This window comes from Pyxicephalus adspersus, chromosome Z (genome assembly GCF_032062135.1).
Source record: "Pyxicephalus adspersus chromosome Z, UCB_Pads_2.0, whole genome shotgun sequence".
NCBI lineage: Eukaryota > Metazoa > Chordata > Amphibia > Anura > Pyxicephalidae > Pyxicephalus > Pyxicephalus adspersus.
Window position 1 is genome coordinate 77,013,974 of NC_092871.1, and position 20,175 is coordinate 77,034,148.

Sequence of the window (20,175 nt, forward strand, 5' to 3'; positions counted from 1 at the left end):
GCTTTTCAAAGTTCTTGCACTTGCCAAGATGTTGTTCATACAGCTTGTTCTTGAAGGATGTGTCAGTGGCCTTGGGGAACATGCACTCCTCTTCAAGGATGGAGAAGATGCCCATGGGCTAATAACAGTAGTAAGAGTTGTTCAGTAACAAAATGAAACATAAATGCAGTTTGTTTTACATAACAGTAAAATGTATAATAAAATCTAAACAAAAAAAATGGGGAATTACCTTTTCAATAAGCTCAATGCAGGCAGCCAAGTCCATACCAAAGTCAATGAACTCCCAATCAATACCTTCCTTCTTGTATTCCTCTTGTTCCAAGACGAACATGTGGTGGTTAAAGAATTGCTGCAACTTCTCATTGGTGAAGTTAATGCAGAGCTGTTCCAAGCTATTGAACTGTATATAAAAAAAAGAAATGAGAAAAAAATACCTAGATCTACTTTAAAAGACATACAACACTCAAATTTTTAACTTACATCAAAGATTTCAAATCCAGCAATATCCAATACACCAATGAAGTACTGTCTTGGCTGCTTAGTGTCAAGCTGCTGGTTGATACGGGTGACCATCCACAAGAAGAGTTTCTCAAAGACTGATTTAGTAAGGGCACCGACAGAGTTGTAAACCTAAAGTGGAGAGCAAAACCATTTGCTATATACATATTTGAAATGTATATTTATATTTTTGTTTGTTTAATTTTCTTTATCATACCTGTGGCACAGTTTGTCCCTTGGTGACAAACTCATTGCCAACTTTTACTCTTGGGTAGCACAAAGCCTTTAGCAAATCAGCAGAGTTCAGACCCATCAAATAAGCAATCTTGTCAGCCACTGGAGGTAAGATATACATAATACAAAAACATTAGCTTTATAGATGAAAGTGTACATAATCAAGGTAAAAAGTAAAGGTATTTGTCATACCCTCAGATCCCTCAGGTTCAGCCTGCTCCTCCCTCTGCTTCTGCTTGAACTTCATGTTTCCGTGATGCATGACAGCACCAGTTAACTTGTAAATGCCGACCTTTTCATCTGCGTTGAATCCCAGGATGTCAATGGCAGTCTGTTTTAGAAAGTAGAATTTGGTTCTATTAATACATGCAGTAAATTCTGCTTCAAAATTAGAAAAAGGAAAATTTAAAAATTGTTGTTTTTCTCTTGTGGAAGATTTCAACTACTTACATCAGTGGCAATAAACTCCTCTTCATCATCAATACTCTTAACAGCAATCTCACCCTGGCTGATAGAGGGGTAATCGTATGGATTGGTGGTCAATAGAAGCATCTCTAAAAACAAACAAATCCGGACAATACATTTATAATAAAATAAAAAGGTATGGCCATAATAAACATGATAAATACTACAAAACATACTGAAATGTATATAAAAAGCAATAAGTATCCGAACTCCTTGTACGGGAATAAAAAACAACTTATTGCTTACCAACAATCTCTGGTTTCTTGTTTGTCAAGATCTGGTAGAAGATGTGGTAGCTTCTTTCAGCTGAAAGCTGGAATGTTACTCTAGACTTTTCCAGCAGATCTGTAAAATTACATAGTAACAGGTATTAAACAAATGTTAGAAACATCAAAAAAAGAAAGAACTTCAGGGATCAGGTTCTTACATGTTTCAATATCAGCTGATGCCAGTTTCCCAGTTGTACCAAAGTGGATTCTGATGAATTTACCCTAAACGTGAAATGAAAAGATTTAAAAGCTTTTTCCAATGTTATAAAAACGTTGAGTGACCGATGACCGCATAGATTTCACTTGTACTTACAAAACGAGAGGAGTTGTCATTCCTCACAGTCTTGGCATTACCAAAGGCTTCCAGCAGAGGGTTAGCTTGAATGATTTGATCTTCCAGATTACCCTGAAAAAATAAAGACAGAATTTTGCATTCAGATGCATTCTGTATACTGTACAGGTGTTTTCTTAGCAAAAATGACAAGCCAGAGTTTCGCTACTACATACATGTTGAAATAAACCTACAATATTGATTTATATAATATTGTATTCATTAAAATGGTTGAATAGATATTCTGGTAGTTTATAAGAGGCAGTATGCATTGCAATAAATGTTAGGAGGTAAAATACCAATAAGTCCTGTTATTATTTGTATTTCAGCTATAGTTTACCTGCATGCTGTTGCTGGACTCCTTCTTCTTCCCAGAGTCACCAATAGCTGCAATTGTTGCAAAATACTGGATGACACGCTTGGTGTTGACAGTCTTTCCCGCACCAGATTCTCCAGTGATCAGGACAGACTGATTTTCACGATCTGTTAAATATAAATGTGATTTAAGCCATGTACATTACTACTGAACATATCTAACAAACATTCAGAAAAGAACAAGTCTGTTACCTGTAAGCATAAACTGATAAGCGTTATCAGAGATGGAGAAGATGTGTGGTGGGGCTTCCATACGCTTCTTCCCTCTGTAGCCAGCAACCACCTCAGGGTTGTACACTGGCAGCCACTTGTAGGGGTTGACAGTGACGCAGAAGAGCCCAGAGTATGTCTGTAATTTATTCAGACTTGTAAATTAACAAACTTCAGAAGTGTTGTAGAATATGAATAAATAGTATTTATGCAGTCATTTTTGGATCTCATTTCTATGGTGTTTTTAATTCTTTAAGTTGAAACTTAAATTTTACAGTTCCAAAGTTTAAAAAAAAATAGATGCCTTTACTTTTAAAAGGTAATTTGCACTATATTTGAAGTTTACTCCACTGTTAGAATTATTAGGTAAGTCTAAGGAAATATTAAACTCCATCTCCATTTTTTATATTCTTTTTAGTAATGCAGTCCTGAAGTTAGTATTGAGTGTAAAATGTATTTATAGAAATGTAGTGACATAAGTATATGTGAATTTGCATTCTTTACACAAAATAAACTTCCTTTTAATGTACCTGGGCACTTTGAACTGAACAAATATTTAGTAGGACTTACGTAGATCATCCAGGCTGCGTAACGCTCCTTGAGGTTATACAACACAGAAGCTTCATTCAGGTGAGTCAACATTGCCATATCTTCAATTTTATCGAACTTTGGAGGATTCTGGGGGTAAACTTGGCTCTCTTTGACTGTTACAGTCTAGAATATTAACAAACATCATTTAGAATGTGCAATATAACCTCAAAACCAGTATATTGTATACAATTTTAACTATGATCATTACCCTCCCATCGTCTGTCTTGACTGTGACTTTTTCATTTTCGCGAGCAGTGACTAAACCTTTTACGTAGAGTTCCTTTGGATCATCCACGAAGCAGGTGTTTTTGGCATCAAAAGGTTTGTTCTGAGCCTCCAGTCTTTCCTTATCAGTTTTACGAAGGAATGGTGCAGCCGCACCAAAAACAGCCATGTCTCCATCACCCATGATTTCTGCTTTCTATAACATTCAAATTTGTAGTGATTGTATTTTTTAAAAGACCAAAACACACACATTAAACATATGTCTTCTCATACACAGTAATACCCTCACACTATTTTATTATGTACAGTAAAATTTAGCATGGGTATTTTTGGGGCCTTTTCCATCCTACTTGCTCCTTAAGGATTTAAACTTTATAAGGCTCCGTTTAATAAATGGCTACATTTTCTTACATCATTTTGCAGCTGAATACTCTAAGAATGTTCTATGGACACTTTTCCAGGGAATAAATAACTTTCAGGTAATATCATAATGCTAATACCCAATAAAAATGCTAATAAAATTAGGTGGCCCCAAATACGCTTGCATGCATGACCTACATCTTGTAAAAAAATGTTCTTATAGTCAAGACTTTGTGTTAACATTTTAGATACTAGTAAATGTAGTGAATGAGTAAAACCCCTATAATTGTAGATTTTTATTTTCCATCATGGGGTTATTGAAAACAAGCCAAATAGAAATGATGAATCTCCACATCAGGGACACAAACAGTACAAACTTTATTTGGGTTCAAATCCCTCCCTGCTTTATGCAAAGCTAAAAATAAAAGTTTGCCTATGCATACATTTTAAGTCTGCATCCCAGGGGCTGGAATACAAACAGATTGCCATAGTCTAAAAATGAAATACAGGAATCAGCAAATTATGAAAGTACACACTGAGCCCCTGAGTAAAGTATTTTAGACTGAGAGTTTAACAAATGCTTAGCAGGATCTAAAAAAGACAACAAGCACTCCTTTAAACACTTCACATAAATTAAGTCGGCATAGTACCGGATCACAGCTTGTGCATCAAATCATCCTTCTTCAGTCTGCAGTTTATCAATATTTTCCCTAATGTTCTAAAAAGTATAATATAATAAATGTAATTCTAAATAAAGAAACATAATACATAACAAAACAATCACATTTGAAGCCATACATTGTTTTCTAAATAGATCCCTTAATATCAGAAAATTTTGCTTTTGTCTTTCTTTGCTCTGTTTAACCATTACATTTTTAAAAACCAAGAATACTTACATTTTACCTCAGACAATGATGAAAAATTTTCGACTAACCCCCTGAAAATAAAATCATGAAAAAGGCTGAGTAACTCTGAGATCATTTAAAAACTAACTGCTATAAAACTGTTTTGCTATTAGTATTGTCCAGTCAAGTAATTGTAAAACTGTAATACTTTCTTCATTAACTAATTAGGAATAGCATTCAAAACGTATTTATGAAGCCATTTTTGTACATTAATATAACATATGTTAAATCAGTGAAATTATCAACATAAAGGTAGGCATTATATGACAAAAGTATATATTAAATAAATGTATAAAAAGCATTACTTGTCCAGTTTAAGGAGAAAATATTGATTTGGATAAACTAAATTCCCTGTATTTAAGCAAGTCCTATAAAGTCAGTATGTTTTAAGTTCTGTTTGTTTTAAGTTTTTTAAGTTTTAAGTATTTTTTAAGTTTTAAAGTCTCCTAGACAAGATCTGGTCAGTGATGCTTGGTACTTACCACCAGCAGTAACTAACTGAGGACCCCAGCAGTCTTATTTAACCTTGTTCTTTGCCTCAGCTGTCTCCAGATAAGGAATCCTCTTCATATTTCCTTAAGTGAGCAGCAAGTCCCAATTGTAGGCTCATCCTGGGTAAAAATAACCAGCATAATTGAGCCTGGATCCTGTGCAACTGTTCCTGTCTAATATGGACAGCTTGCCACCAGACTCATTTACATTGAATCCAGCCACTATACATCATGTCAAGAATGTGTCTGTACATGATTTTTTACATGTCAACATGAATACTGTCTTACAGATATGTAATGCCTTTCTCAAATGTACTGAGAGAAAAACATTAGCTAGGTTTAATATAGAACATTAGTAGAATAGGTTTATAGATAGATTTATGCATGTGAAAATAACTATTTACATGATTAAATATGACTTAAAAAAATACAGTTTAACATTTCAGAAATAGAAAAATAAAATATTTGCATTTTGATCAAAAATCTTCAGATATTACACTATGTGTAATGTATAGTGTGGATATAAACTAATGCATTGAGATTACTTTGCGTGGTGTATAAAAAACTATTGCTACTTGTTTTTAATTGTTTATAAAAATACATGAGGTACAAGTGTATACAGCTTCCTTCAATGGGGTGTCAAACTCAAATACACAGAGGGCCAAAATTAAAACGTAGACAAAGTCGCATGCCAATCTTATTTTATTGAAAACATTTAAGAAATGTTTCCTTCTCATTACATATAAACCCTTTTCATATAGAAACAAAGAGGTTTTGCTTCATATTCAATCCCGGACAAGCCTATAATATAGAAAGAGGCATATATTTTTTTTTAATTTTATTTAGGAAAAAATCTTATGCCTCTCTCTCTTTTTTTTAGCCTTCTGAGTTAAATTTCAATGGTAATCTTATTGCACGGGCTAACAATAATAATATCAATATTCTTCTATGAAAATCCAACCATTCAAATCCATGCCTTGGAGTAGCAAGGAAAAGCACAGCTGAGGGGGAGTGCTGGAAATGCCAGACGCGGCCAATGCAGGGCTAAAACTTATGAGTGGCCCGCCGCTGAAACTCCCTCTTCATTGAAATAGCGCTGCTACTAAAATTCCCGGCATTATTTGCATCTAATAAACAGTCCAATGTGGGGCCACGCATAGGCAGAGAGCCCACTGGTCTATAGACGCAAGTGATGTGAAGTGATGCCAGGAATTATAGAAGCGGGGCTATTTCAATGCAGCGGCGGGCCAGCTGCAGTTCATATTTAGGATTCCTTTGGGGGCTAAAAAAACGGGTGTTGGGGGCCAGATTTGGCCCCCGGGCCAGATTTTCACACCCCCTGCTGTAATGTATAGGTCAGTTGCCAGCCCTAGAAGTTTAATCTATATTTCAATAGGAGACAAGAAGAAGAGGAGTTTTGGCAAACGTGTTGATATGTAAATTGCTCAAGGGTTTATTCAGTTGGGTCCATGAAGATAGCTATTCTAGACACAGATACACTAGACTGAAGATGTAACATACTGTATGTGACAAAATAAAGTCCTGACCATGCAAAAAAAATGGTAGACAATGTGCTTTTCTTCATGTCTCCTTTTCAAAATACCACCAATGTGTTCAGTGATTGTTGTGGTCCATGTTTTAAGAAAAAAACATTTACCACAATTAAAAGCATTACAATTAAAAGCGTGGACACCATGACACAAACAACCAGGAGCACTAAATTGGTTGCGTGCTGCCCCCGCTCCACCTTTGACTGCCTGGCTATAGCTTAGCCCCATCCAGCTGAAAACAAAAACTCTGGTCAGTTTGAAAAGTTGGAAACGTTACAACTAGTTACAACTAGTGGTCTTGGGGAGAACTGGTAGTGAGCAAATGGAGGAGGTTGGGTTGATGGGAAGATATGGAGGTGACTGGCTGATTTGTGGCTGGTGATATGGCTATTAATTGTGATGGTGTTACAGCAGGCGGTAGAAAGAAGCATGACTAGATCTTCCCTTATTGGGTGCTTACAGCATGGCTGGCACTTCTATCAGTGGTGTTGTAACATATTTTTCTACCCATCATATTTTGGTCCCTGGAAGGTAAGAAACTTGTAGTAGGTTAAGAACAAGGCGCAGGGTGGTGGTGGGATAAGCCGCTGGGCAGGAAGGGATTATGTTTAGGCACTGGGAAGGGCTGGTTAGGTTAGGCATCAAGAAGGGTTATTTGGGGTTAAGATTAGGGAGCACTATGGTATTTTAGCACTGGAGGTGGAGAAATCAAATAGACCAGTGGCACTGTCCTCTACATGTAGTCCTATTCTGTAAACAAGTTTATCTCTGAGTGCTGTAACCAACAGCAACCAATGCTAAGGCATTGTTAACTTGACTGACTTTAGATGAATTTTGATTAGCTGCAATGGGCAACAGCATTTACAAGAAAACTACGGCTAAATTAAAATGTTATAGTTGTATAAATGTCAATAGTATAGTACAGCAGTCGCCAACTGTTAGAAAATGTTGGTGGTCCACGGCTCGAACTGTGGACCATGTCTCCTGTACGGATTGCAGGCTCAGGGCGGTGGGTGTGTTGTGTCTCTGAACTGAGCCTGCGATGGGAGAGTGGACGGGTTCTGGCATCATGACGTCACTATGGGGGTAGTTTCTTCCCCTTTGAGTGACATGCGGCTCCTGCCGAGTGTAGGATTTTGTTAAAGACAACCATCCTAATTAAACTAATTGGACCAATATATGAAAGCTTTAAATGAGCCCATCTTTGTAGCTGCTCCCTGACTGAGCGCCACAGGGGAGGAATGTTAAATCTGTAAAGCTTTGCAGGCTTATTAGGGTTCAGCACTCCTAAATTCTTCAAGTGGCCCTTAAACCACACAAATGGGTACTTATGGCTCAAACTAGGCCTAATACATTTATGTAAATATAAAGCCTTCGATTTCTCTAAGTTGATTGCATATTCTGATACTGTTCTATACTGCGTTTTAGTTTAGTTATATGTAAAAGCAGATCATCTGCAAATTCAGTAATTTTGACTCTCTTTTTTGCTGATAAGAATACCTTCAAACTCCAATGGTAGTTCCAGGAAATATAGCAAGGGGTCAAGGGTTAAGTTGAAAAATTATGAATAATGGACCTCCCTGTCATCAGTTTCAGGCTAGATAGAGCGCCATTGATGAAAAGTTTTGTTACAGGAGACCTATATATATATTGGATGTATGAAGTGAAAATTTGCCCGAATGCTCATTGTGCAAAAATAGCATTCAAAAGAGACCATTCCATTATGTCAAACACCTTTTCGGCGTCTAGTCCCAACAACATAGACTTGGGAGCATTGGTCCCTGGTGCTATTACTGTCGCTATTGCCATATGAACTCCCACTGCTAAATGCTTCCTCGTATAATTCCCAGCTGATGTTTTGTAAACAGAGACAGGAAAAATCACTGTAAAGTCACAATCGAGGCATGAAATCGGCCTATACCAGGACAGGAGAGTGGGGTCTCTACCTGCCTTAGGAAGTAAATAACTGTAAGCATCATTAAAATCAGGGAAAGGTGTACCAAGTGCTGTATAAACCTCATTCAATAGGGAGTGTGACCTCTTCGCTTTTATAGAAACCTGTGGAGAAACCATCTGGTGTTTTATTATTCTTTTATTGGCTCTTCAGTCTACTCAGTGCCTCTCTATCCTCAGCCGTCCTGGCTGGGAAGGTTGTATATAGCTGTCTATAAATTCCTCAAATATCAGGCATAATTGTGCATGGATTGTTGATAGGGGGTGAGAATACATACCCTGGAGCCAGGGGATTTTGGTAATTTGGCAAATAAAGATCCTACTTTGTTGCCCCATCTGTAGAATTTGTGATCCAGTGCTAGAATGTAGCATTACACCCTGCCACTGCAAGGAGTTTCCAGTAGGCTACAGAACACAAAGAATAAACCATTCCCTACAAGTCCAGGACTACCAATTTTACTCTCCTCTTCAGTTTTAACCCACAGGATTTTCACGCCAAATGCTTATGAAATAAGATAGCTACTCCCTATTTTTAGTTCTGTAAGTGGTGGCAAACATCACCCCCGTATCCCACAAAGTGGCTTTGTCACCTTCTTTCCAATGTGTTTCTTGTAGGAAACAACATAAGGAAACTTTTTTGTCCACTTTTGCGAGTTATTAACCCCTGTTACATTCTAAGAAATTAGATGTAGCTTAGTGAGGGAAATGGCCAAACTAGAATAAAATTTAAAGCAAATCAAAAATGGTTGATCGAACCTTTTTTGTTTTTACATTTGTTTTTACATTCATACTATTGTGATCCTCCCTAATCGCACAGCTGCAAACTAATCGCCTTAATTGGCGTAATCTCAACCCCATTGCTCATTTATCAAAGCCAAAATCCATCTGGCAAGTGAAGGTGAGTGTACTAGCACTTGACTCCAGCTCTGGCTTGTGGAAATCTGTCGGCGTGTATAAACTCGTGGCGAGATTACGCACGCTCGGTTGATAAATCAGGCCCAAAGAGTACAAGAAATACCTGTCACGGTCCGCTCCGCTGAGGTTAGAAGATCTGTGAGACAAGCTGCATGTGAGGTTATCTGACAGTTTCTTTGTTTTCACTTGTTTCTGTGTTGTTGTTTGTATTGACCACACCCCTTGTATCAGCTGCAGCTGGTGGTCATTACTGCTCCTCATTTTAGTCTGGCCTCATACTTCATGCTATGCGGTTGATATTCACTACTTGGATGTGGAAGAGCTGGTGTGTCCTCTCCAGAGTTCCTGCTCCTCCATTTTCTGTTTAAGATAAGTTGTACTGCTCTTGGTGTTTTGTTGTTCTTTTGTGCTTGTTGTTACTAGGCCTCAGCGAGAGGCTGGTTCATTCATCTGGGAAGGAACCAGTAGTCTCAAACCCTGTCACTATTCCTAGGGCAATTCAGGGCTACTAGGGCCTAGGTTCCAGTGTATGAATATTCCCACCATCAGGGGATATTCATACTGACAAGAGTCAGGGCTAGGTTAAGGTGTCCATAGGTGGTGACCGTTTCCCTCTCCCTAGCCTTCTAAGGCCTTGTACCTTGTCTTTATCCTTCTGGTGTTCCTACCCCCCCCCCCCCCCCCCCCCCCCCCCTTATTCATGACAATACTCTACAGAAGAGCAAATACATAGGAACTGGTACCTGATGATAAGAAGTAAACTGGGTATTTGAAGCCAAGAGAGAGAGGTCTGCAGCCGCAGCCCCTTTCAGTGTAAGTATTATTTTTTGGAAAATGACAGGACCCCACCTTTTAAACACGAGAAAAGGACATAAAAAAATAGGCGATGTGAGTCTCCTCATTGAGTGAAGGGTGTCAGGATGGAGTTTCCTATACATCATATGTTACCAACAATGTTTTCTTGTTTAAGTACCACCTGTAAACCTAACTACCTCCTGTGGAAGTTTAAGTCCCTCCTGTGAAAAGCTCCTGTGGTACTCATGTACCTCCTGTGTTATTTAAGATATGTAAATCAGGACATGATTAACCTATCTTGATGGATTTCACAGTTATATTGCTTAACCTCTCTGGCAGTATAAATACCTAAAGTATTTTTAAATGTAAAAATAAAAAATACTTAGTATTATAAATTTCACACCTGGTTCCGCCTCCCAGCCGCACGATCCTGCCCTCTAGCCACACATTCGCAAGCAGATGCCCGGATGGCATCTGCTTCCCCTGGTCTCGCGTCCCTAATGTTCACATGCCGGGGACACAGGTTCTGGCCAGGCATCGCCAGGGTACACAGATTCCTGGCCTGCATCGCTGGGTGGAAGAAGAAGACGGGCATCACTGGACTACACTGTGGGCACCGCTGGAGGATGCCACTGGAACGTGGAAACCCGATTGGATTTTTAATCTCCCTGGCAATTCCGCAGGGTTACCGCTTTTGTTATAGAAAATTCACCCCAAGCCACACTCGGGAATACTGCCAGGGAGGTTAAGTACTTAAGTACTGAATTAAAGGGAAAATATGACAACCTGCAAAGTTCCATTTGTAATAAAATTCTCAATGAAGAGTTTTTCTGGAGGAGCAGAAAAAGTAACTGTAAAATGCATCAAGATAGGTGAATCAATGATCATAAAACATCATCATGTACCATCATGTCATAAGAACAGAAGGGGTGTGGTAATAATTGTACAATATCACAATGTATAATGTTATAGTTGTGTTGTTGTTAAATTGTTGTTGTTGATTTTCAATAAATTAATACTTCCAGGAGAATGAACATTTTAAATTAAGGGGCCTAAAAAGTCCCATAAAAATGTTTCCATTTTTGGAAGGTTACGATTGTACAATTCTGAAAAAGATGTGGTTCCATTTTATAACTCCTTCTTAAAATAGTAGGGCAATCAAATAGTGGTGAAAGACAACAAAACACTTTTTGGATAGCTGCCCACAATTCACCCACATACCACAATACCCCTGAGGAAGCCAAGTTTAGGTGAAAGGCGTTTGGTCGGATACCTTACCACCATCTAGCTAACCCAGTATGATACTAAACCATATTGCTTTTTTTTGTGAAACTAGAAGTTATATGTTAGCGTAGGATTCATTTATAGAGACACAGCTCTTAATCTTTTAAATTATGTTGGAACAATAAAATGTTTTTAAATTTTACTTTGTTTGCCCTTCAAAAGCCTGGCTTTCCACTCCCTCCCTTTTTCTCTTCCCCCTTCAAATTGGAGTCCACTCCTCTTTGATTATCCATTGGGGCTATTCTTTCGTGTGGAACAAACTTACAAATTTATGATATTAATTTATTATTAATTAATATCTGTATATTGGCCCACAAATTGTCTTCATACATATTGGAGTGTGCTGGGTGATAAAAGGGGTGACTCAGATTGCATGCAGCAGCATAGGACATGCAAGTTCATTGGAAAGAGCCTGCTATTCATGATGGTAAAGGCTATAAGGAAGTCTAGCAACTTGGAAAGTTAAACCTGATCAGACTGGAAATATTCAAAATTCTGGAAGAATATTGTATCTGGAATCTAACCATTACAAGGAGATCAATCCTCTTCATTTATCATGAATTTACTGTACTGTGTGTACTCCATAGCATTTATGTGACTGTCCAAGAAGTGCTCCACATGTTTCAGCTGGTGAACACCCACCTCCCACTGTCAAACTGTGATAGCTGTCAGAGTTTTACTTATTTCCAACAATTATACTTGAGGCATGATTTTACTGGATTATATTTGGTATTTAATCAGCCAAATTGCTTGCCATTTTTTTTGTAATACTGAGAGTTCCTTACATAGATAAGAGTGGGCATTAATTTAAAAATGTTTTTTCACATTTATTTAACAGTAATATCATTTGTCTGTTTGTGGTATTAAAACATAGTTGTGATAAATGATTTTTTTGTAGATACAGTAGTGATTAGAAGAACTTTGTTAATTGTTTGATATATACCAGGCAACTACAAATATACTTTGGAAGGTATGTAAATCTTTTTTTTAGTGAATGATTGTCTATAAAATATTGACACAACAAATTTTTACAAGCATCAAGTATGAAATTTATTTAAATAAGGGGAGGGGGTAGGTCTCAGATTAAGAAAGTCCCATTTTGAGAGTTCCTCAGTCTGTAGTCATTCACGCTCTTCATTCTTCGCTTTCTTTCTGATGATAGAGAAATACATACACACATTTTAGTTTGGTATGATATAAATGTAATTATATTTTAGCATGTTAGTTAGGCTGGTATGTTACTACTTTCTAACACAATCACAAAATCAGGACATGTTGCTGTATAGTTTACTGTTTCTTTTAGAATTATTATGAGAGATGATAACTGCTGTACAAGAACTATTGATAGGTTTATAGACAAATGCATAATTAAATAAATATAAAGAGAAACAGTGATAACTCACCTTTCCACCAATGTCACGGCTCTTTGCCCTGAGCTTGTTTACTTGGGATTCAGCAATGTCAGCTCTCTCCTCAGCTTCTTCAAGCTCATGTTGGACCTTTCTGAATCGGCTCAGATGGGCATTGGCTTGTTCCTCCTGAGAGAAAACAGATAGAAAGCACCATTAGTCAAGTCTAATTTCTAACTAGGAAAGCCACCCAAAAACCTTATAAACAATTAAAGCTTTTCCCTTTAAATATGACTTACAGATTCCTCAGCCTGTCTCTTGTAGGCCTTGACCTTCAATTGAAGTTTGTCAACCAGGTCCTGGAGTCTCAGGATGTTCTTCCTGTCTTCCTCAGTCTGCATAAGAAAATAATGTTACCCTTGAATATAGACTACATGTTTTTTTCAATATAACCAGCTGTCAATTAAAATAATTATATATTATATTTAAGAAGTTTCTAAGCTAAAATCAAGTATATTGTGGTTATAATCATAATTACTTATTTTAAACCTATAGTCGTATAATTATAAATTATACTTCTATATGTTGAAACTATCCCTTTCTTTTTCTACTATTTACCTGGTAGGTCAGTTCTTTCACTCTCCTCTCATATTTGCGAACACCTTTCACTGCCTCCACACCACGTTTCTGTTCATTGTCCAACTCATTCTCCAGTTCATGTACCTGTAGAAAATATTTCAGTTATTAGCTATCTTTTCCTAAGTAAAGTAAATTAGTGAACATTTTCCAGCAAGACCATATGCAATGTAATTACTCTGGATTCCAGTTTTTGGAGCTGTTTCTTGCCACCCTTCAATGCCAACTGTTCAGCTTCATCCAGGCGATGTTGCAGGTCCTTTACAGTCTGTTCAAGGTTCTTCTTCATCCTCTCTAAGTGGGCACTGGTGTCTTGTTCCTTCTTCAGCTCTTCTGCCATAAGAGCAGCCTTGAATAAATCAGAAAGTTAAGTAAGCATGTAAGTAAGTAAATAAGTTATCATTGTAAAAAAGCATATATGTTGACTCATATGTCAGCTGTTATTTTTAGGACAGATTACATACATCAGTGATGGCCTTCTTGGCTTTTTCTTCAGCATTTCTGGCTTCCTGGATAGCTTCTTCTACTTCATTTTGAATATGAGAAATGTCACTTTCCAGCTTCTTCTTGCTATTGATAAGACTGGTGTTCTAGAGTAAAAAAATGTATTATATACTGCAGATTACAAAAAAATAAGCATATTCTTAGTGATAGTGAGGAACAGATCCTACCTGTGAGTGCAGGAGCTGGAGACGTTCACTGGCATCCAGAAGTTCCTGTTCTGCAATCTTGCGTGATCTCTCTGTCTGTTCCAGAGCAGACCTGATTTCTTCAATCTCAGCTTGTTGCAGAGTATTTCTGCGTTCGATTACAGCAACCTGTTCCTTCAGGTCCTCCTGTCCCCTCACAGCATCATCCAACTGGAGCTGGGCATCCTAGATCACAAAAGATATATATTTGTATCTAATAAAAACTAGAACCCCACTACAGTGATGCTGTTACATTGCTTTAATACCTTTAGTTGCGCCTGCACATTTCTTAGCTGTTTCTGTGCCTCTGCAGCCTGACGGTTAGAATGGCTGAGCTGAATCTCAAGCTCATTCAAATCTCCTTCCATCTTCTTCTTTAGTCTCAGAGCATCATTTCTGCTCCTGATTTCAGAGTCCAGTGTGCTCTGCAAGGTGTCGATAGCTCTCTGGCTGTTTCTCTTCAGCTGTTCAATCTCCTCATCCTTCTCTGCAATTTTCCTGTCTACCTCACCCTTGACCTGGTTCAGCTCAAGCTGGATGCGGAGAATCTTGGCTTCTTCATGTTCCAATGATCCCTTTATTAAAGGAACATAATAACAATTAGGGACTATTTCCACTTTGAAATTTCATGCCAAAAATAAAACCAATGCATGATATTTTAGCCATTTCAGTTATACCTCAGCTTCCTCCAGTGCAGCCTGAAGGTCGCTCTTTTCTTGCTCAACCTGCTTCCTGGCCTTTTCCAGTTCATTAATGGACTTTCCAGTTTCTCCAATCTGTTCAGTCAGATCCGAGATCTCCTCTGAAATTGTCAAACCAAGGAATCATTGCAAAGCTGAACTCACAACCTTCAGTTTTGATAATTTGCTACACATAAATCACAATTAAATGTCATGACAGATCAGTGGAAAGCATATTACTTCTAAAGTAATTATACATAGATTTCCCTAGAAGACAAAATCAGAAGCTTATTAAAAATATTAAAAAAAACCTACGTTGCAAGTTCTTGTTTTCACGTTTCAGGGTTTCAACATGCTCCAGAGATTCTTCATATGAGTTTCTCAATTTGAAGATCTCAGTGCTCAGGCTACGAGCCTCTTTCTGTGTAGCCTCTAGTTCAGCTTGACCCTCCTCATACTTCTGCTTCCATTCTGCCAGGACCTGAATCATGGATATGTTTATAATCCACATTCAAATAATTCAATGTTATTATAGTTGTTGAATGTCTGCACATTTACCTTATCAAAGTTCCTCTGTTTTTTGTCAAGAGCAGCTGCTGCGCTATTTGCTCTCTCTACATCGATCATCAGATCTTCAACCTCAGCCTGCAACCTCTGCTTGGTTTTTTCCAAAGAGGCACACTTGGAGTTCACAGCCTCCACTTGTTCCTCGGCATCCTGCAAACGCTGTGCCAACTTCTTTCTGTAAGGAGTGGAAAGATATAAAAACAGTTGACTATCTTTCTGTAATTTTTCAGAATTTACACATTAATTAGATTTCATAAATATGAACATACTTTGCCTCTTCCAGCTCCTCTGTTCGTTGAATGGCATCAGTTTCATATTTTGTCCTCCACTGGGCAACTTCACCATTAGCTTTGGACAAAGCACGCTGGAATTCAGCCTTGGCTTCTTGTTCTTCTTCATATTGCTCACGGAGCAAGTCATTATCATGGCGTGAAGATTGTAAGGCATGGGCAAGGGCATTCTTGGCCTGGAATGTACAAAAAGGGCTTTGTTTTACAATCAAACACATTTTTTCTGTACTACTATGGTTGTGAAGGCAACATTAAAGCACCTTTGTTTCTTCTTCAAGCTGTCTCTTAAGTTCTTCAACTTGTTGTGTGAAGCCTTGCTTTCCTCTGGAAAGCTGGGAGATTAGGGATTCCTTCTCCTCAAGCTGACGAGAGGCCAAAGAACCTACCATCAGTAGCATTGTAACTGGAGTACAGGAAAGACAGTAGTTTCATTGAGGATTTCTGGTACAGCTGAATGACAGATTCATTCAATGGATCCTTATTCTTGTCCAGCCAGCCACTAATGTTGTAATCCACAGTACCAGCATAGTGCACAAGTGAAAAGTGAGCCTCAGCCTTTCCTTTGCCAGGTTTGGGCTTCTCAAAGTTCTTGCACTTGCCAAGATGTTGTTCATACAGCTTGTTCTTGAAGGATGTGTCAGTGGCCTTGGGGAACATGCATTCCTCTTCAAGGATGGAGAAGATGCCCATAGGCTAATAACAGTAGTAGGAGTTGTTCAGTAACGAAATGAAACATAAATGCAGTTTGTTTTACATAACAGTAAAATTTAACATAAAATCTAAACAAAAAACGGGGAATTACCTTTTCAATAAGCTCAATGCAGGCAGCCAAGTCCATACCAAAGTCAATAAACTCCCAATCAATACCTTCCTTCTTGTATTCCTCTTGTTCCAAGACGAACATGTGGTGGTTAAAGAATTGCTGCAACTTCTCATTGGTGAAGTTAATGCAGAGCTGTTCCAAGCTATTGAACTGTATATAAAATAAAGAAATGAGAAAAAAATACCTAGATCTACTTTGAAAGACAACACTCAAATTATTTAACTTACATCAAAGATTTCAAATCCAGCAATATCCAATACACCAATGAAGTACTGTCTTGGCTGCTTAGTGTCAAGCTGCTGGTTGATACGGTATCCAACAAACATTCAGAAAAGAACAAGTCTGTTACCTGTAAGCATAAACTGATAAGCGTTATCAGAGATGGAGAAGATGTGTGGTGGGGCTTCCATACGCTTCTTCCCTCTGTAGCCAGCAACCACCTCAGGGTTGTACACTGGCAGCCACTTGTAGGGGTTGACAGTGACGCAGAAGAGCCCAGAGTATGTCTGTAATTTATTCAGACTTGTAAATTAACAAACTTCAGAAGTGTTGTAGAATATGAATAAATAGTATTTATGCAGTCATTTTTGGATCTCATTTCTATGGTGTTTTTAATTCTTTAAGTTGAAACTTAAATTTTACAGTTCCAAAGTTTAAAAAAAAATAGATGCCTTTACTTTTAAAAGGTAATTTGCACTATATTTGAAGTTTACTCCACTGTTAGAATTATTAGGTAAGTCTAAGGAAATATTAAACTCCATCTCCATTTTTTATATTCTTTTTAGTAATGCAGTCCTGAAGTTAGTATTGAGTGTAAAATGTATTTATAGAAATGTAGTGACATAAGTATATGTGAATTTGCATTCTTTACACAAAATAAACTTCCTTTTAATGTACCTGGGCACTTTGAACTGAACAAATATTTAGTAGGACTTACGTAGATCATCCAGGCTGCGTAACGCTCCTTGAGGTTATACAACACAGAAGCTTCATTCAGGTGAGTCAACATTGCCATATCTTCAATTTTATCGAACTTTGGAGGATTCTGGGGGTAAACTTGGCTCTCTTTGACTGTTACAGTCTAGAATATTAACAAACATCATTTAGAATGTGCAATATAACCTCAAAACCAGTATATTGTATACAATTTTAACTATGATCATTACCCTCCCATCGTCTGTCTTGACTGTGACTTTTTCATTTTCGCGAGCAGTGACTAAACCTTTTACGTAGAGTTCCTTTGGATCATCCACGAAGCAGGTGTTTTTGGCATCAAAAGGTTTGTTCTGAGCCTCCAGTCTTTCCTTATCAGTTTTACGAAGGAATGGTGCAGCCGCACCAAAAACGGCCATGTCTCCATCACCCATGGTTTCTGCTTTCTATAACATAAACATTTGGAGTGATGTATTTTTTAAAAGACCAAAACACACACATTAAACATATGTCCTCTTATTCACAGTAATACCCTCACACTAATTTTTTACACACAATGAAATTTAGCATGACATAGGTATTTTGTGGACCTCATGCATCCTACTTACTGCATGAAGCTCTATTTAATAAACTCAAAGTCAAATCTTTTTAAAAAAGTTTTAGATTAGTGAATGGTTAAAACCCTTATACATTTAGCTTTTCTGTCCCTTTTGTTCAAGTCAGTGTCTCACTATGGATCTTTCCCATCAAAATGATAACGATCACCACGACATATAAAAAGGCTGAATCTTCCCATCAGGGACACACATAGTAGTAAAACTTGATTTAGGTGCTAAACCCTCCATTCTTTATGCAAAACTGAAACCAAAAATGTTGCTGTACTTTTACTCATTTATGTCTACATCCAGACTGCTGCACTACAAGGGGGAATGCCATGGTCTAAACATGGAATACAGCGTTTAGATCAATGTGGGGCAAAGTGTGAAAGTGCAAAAAGAGCCCTTTGGTACACTCTTTTGGAACAAAAGTTTAAGGAATAATTAAAGGAAATTAGAGATGCACTCCAAGCACTCATTGAAACATTTCACGTAAATTAGGTCTACATAGTGCCTAAGCATAGCGTGTGCATCAAATCATCATCAATGCTTCTTCAGTATACAGTTTATCAAAATTTTTCTTAATCTTCTAAAAAGTATACAATAATGCAACTCTATCACAATCAACAGTTATTATTAAAGTGGACTTCCTTTTAAAAAAAAAAGGAAAATATGAGCAGTTCAGTAACGCCCAGCTTTGGGTCTTCCCACCCTTTTCCAATAAACTGTAACCTTCAGCTGCCTACATACATTTTAATGCTGGAAACTATCTTTCATGATCCTTTCCAGGGACAGAGAGTGACAGATGATTAAACGAATGGTGTACGCACAGAGCCTGTTCTGTTCACCTGTGCTCTCCTATGACTTGCATTGCTGTTGTTCCCGATCAGTCGTTCATAGATTCATCCCGACAAATGCATGAACGACGTCAGGCAACCACTGTACACGTCAGACTCCCATCTGAGATAAGCAAGCCCTGGCGATATTTGTCTACATGTGTGTACATTAGCCTCAGACATAGGATGATAGATTGATTAACATATTTCCATGGTGCTTCCATAAGCTTTCCATAGGCTACTGGGAGAAAATAGTGATCAGACAAGTTAATATTTTATTCAATCACTATTGTTCTCTTCAGAGACGCAAGCTCTTAGCTGTCACATAAACAGGATTGCTCTTGCCAAGGTTCCCACTTAAATTACGCGAAGGAGCAGGTGAAATGCATACAGATACATCTGAATGCCAGATGATCATTTGTCTGCATGTCAAATTGCCCCTATTTTCGATGAACAGTTTAACATTAGCAACTACTTAGTATTTTAGAATGAAAAAGGAAACCTTGTTATTAGTTGCTCCCTTATATACATTTGGCAATGAAAGGTAATCACATAATCTGACATTAAATGTCATAGCAACAAATACATATTTCTATTAAGCATGCCATTATTTCTTATCTGGTTTACCATTTTGTTTCTAAAACCCCAAATACTTACATTTTATTTCAGACAATGATGGAAAATATTTCGACTAGCCCCCTGAAAATGAAAAAAAAGAGAAAGGCTGAGTACTTCTGAAACTATTTTAAAATGTAATTACTATAAAAACTATTTTGCTTTCAGTATTGTCCAGTTAAGTAATTTACAAATTTGTCTAAAAATGAAAATATTTTTTGTCATTAATAATTCAAGAACAGCATTCAAAATCTACAATATTGTGCATAAATATAATATTTAAGTTATATAAAGTAAAGATATTGTTAAAATCCAATGCTTGTCAATTCTAAAGAGAAAATATTGATTTGGATAATAAAAGTTAATAAGCAAGTCTTGTAAAGTCAAGCCAGTCTGCAAGTTCTCTTAGACAAGGTCTGGTCAGTGATGCTCAGTACTTACCACCAGCAGTAACTAACTGAGGACCCCCAGCAGGCTTTTATAACCTTCTTCTTTGCCTACTCAGCTGTCTCCAGATAAGGAATGCTCTTCATATTTCCTTAAGTGAGCAGCAAGTCCCAATTGTAGGCTCATCCTGGGTAAAAATAACCAGCATAATTGAGCCTGGGTCCTGTGCAACTGTTCCTGTCTAATATGGACAGCTTGCCACCAGACTCATTTACATTGAATCCAGCCACTATACATCATGTAAGAAATAATGTGAGACAGAA

The 20,175-nt window shown here is 37.5% G+C and overlaps 2 protein-coding genes across 2 annotated transcripts in view; both read right to left on the reverse strand.

Moving 5' to 3' along the window:
- Positions 1-4,494, reverse strand: part of LOC140344430 (myosin-13-like) — a 12,255-nt gene extending 7,761 nt beyond the window's left edge. The window contains exons 1-14 of the mRNA XM_072431547.1: positions 4,455-4,494; positions 3,182-3,394; positions 2,953-3,096; positions 2,365-2,521; positions 2,138-2,280; positions 1,780-1,872; positions 1,625-1,688; positions 1,444-1,542; positions 1,183-1,286; positions 925-1,063; positions 716-834; positions 481-630; positions 230-400; positions 2-118 (exon numbers count right to left, since the gene is read on the reverse strand). Of these exons, the coding sequence (XP_072287648.1) occupies positions 2-118; positions 230-400; positions 481-630; positions 716-834; positions 925-1,063; positions 1,183-1,286; positions 1,444-1,542; positions 1,625-1,688; positions 1,780-1,872; positions 2,138-2,280; positions 2,365-2,521; positions 2,953-3,096; positions 3,182-3,382 (1,701 nt within the window). The 5' untranslated portion in view covers positions 3,383-3,394; positions 4,455-4,494. The remainder of the gene's footprint in view (position 1; positions 119-229; positions 401-480; positions 631-715; positions 835-924; positions 1,064-1,182; positions 1,287-1,443; positions 1,543-1,624; positions 1,689-1,779; positions 1,873-2,137; positions 2,281-2,364; positions 2,522-2,952; positions 3,097-3,181; positions 3,395-4,454) is intronic.
- Positions 4,495-12,463: 7,969 nt separating this feature from the next.
- On the reverse strand, positions 12,464-19,550 carry LOC140344431 (myosin-4-like). The gene is given in 20 exon segments (XM_072431548.1): positions 12,464-12,603; positions 12,855-12,989; positions 13,100-13,195; positions 13,419-13,523; positions 13,615-13,785; positions 13,901-14,026; positions 14,108-14,311; positions 14,392-14,700; positions 14,803-14,927; positions 15,121-15,286; positions 15,364-15,547; positions 15,642-15,838; positions 15,923-16,040; positions 16,042-16,355; positions 16,465-16,635; positions 16,713-16,792; positions 16,835-16,991; positions 17,423-17,566; positions 17,652-17,864; positions 19,508-19,550. Coding segments are annotated over 19 exon segments (3,021 nt in total). The 5' UTR covers positions 17,853-17,864; positions 19,508-19,550; the 3' UTR covers positions 12,464-12,585.
- Between the last annotated feature and the right edge of the window lie 625 nt (positions 19,551-20,175).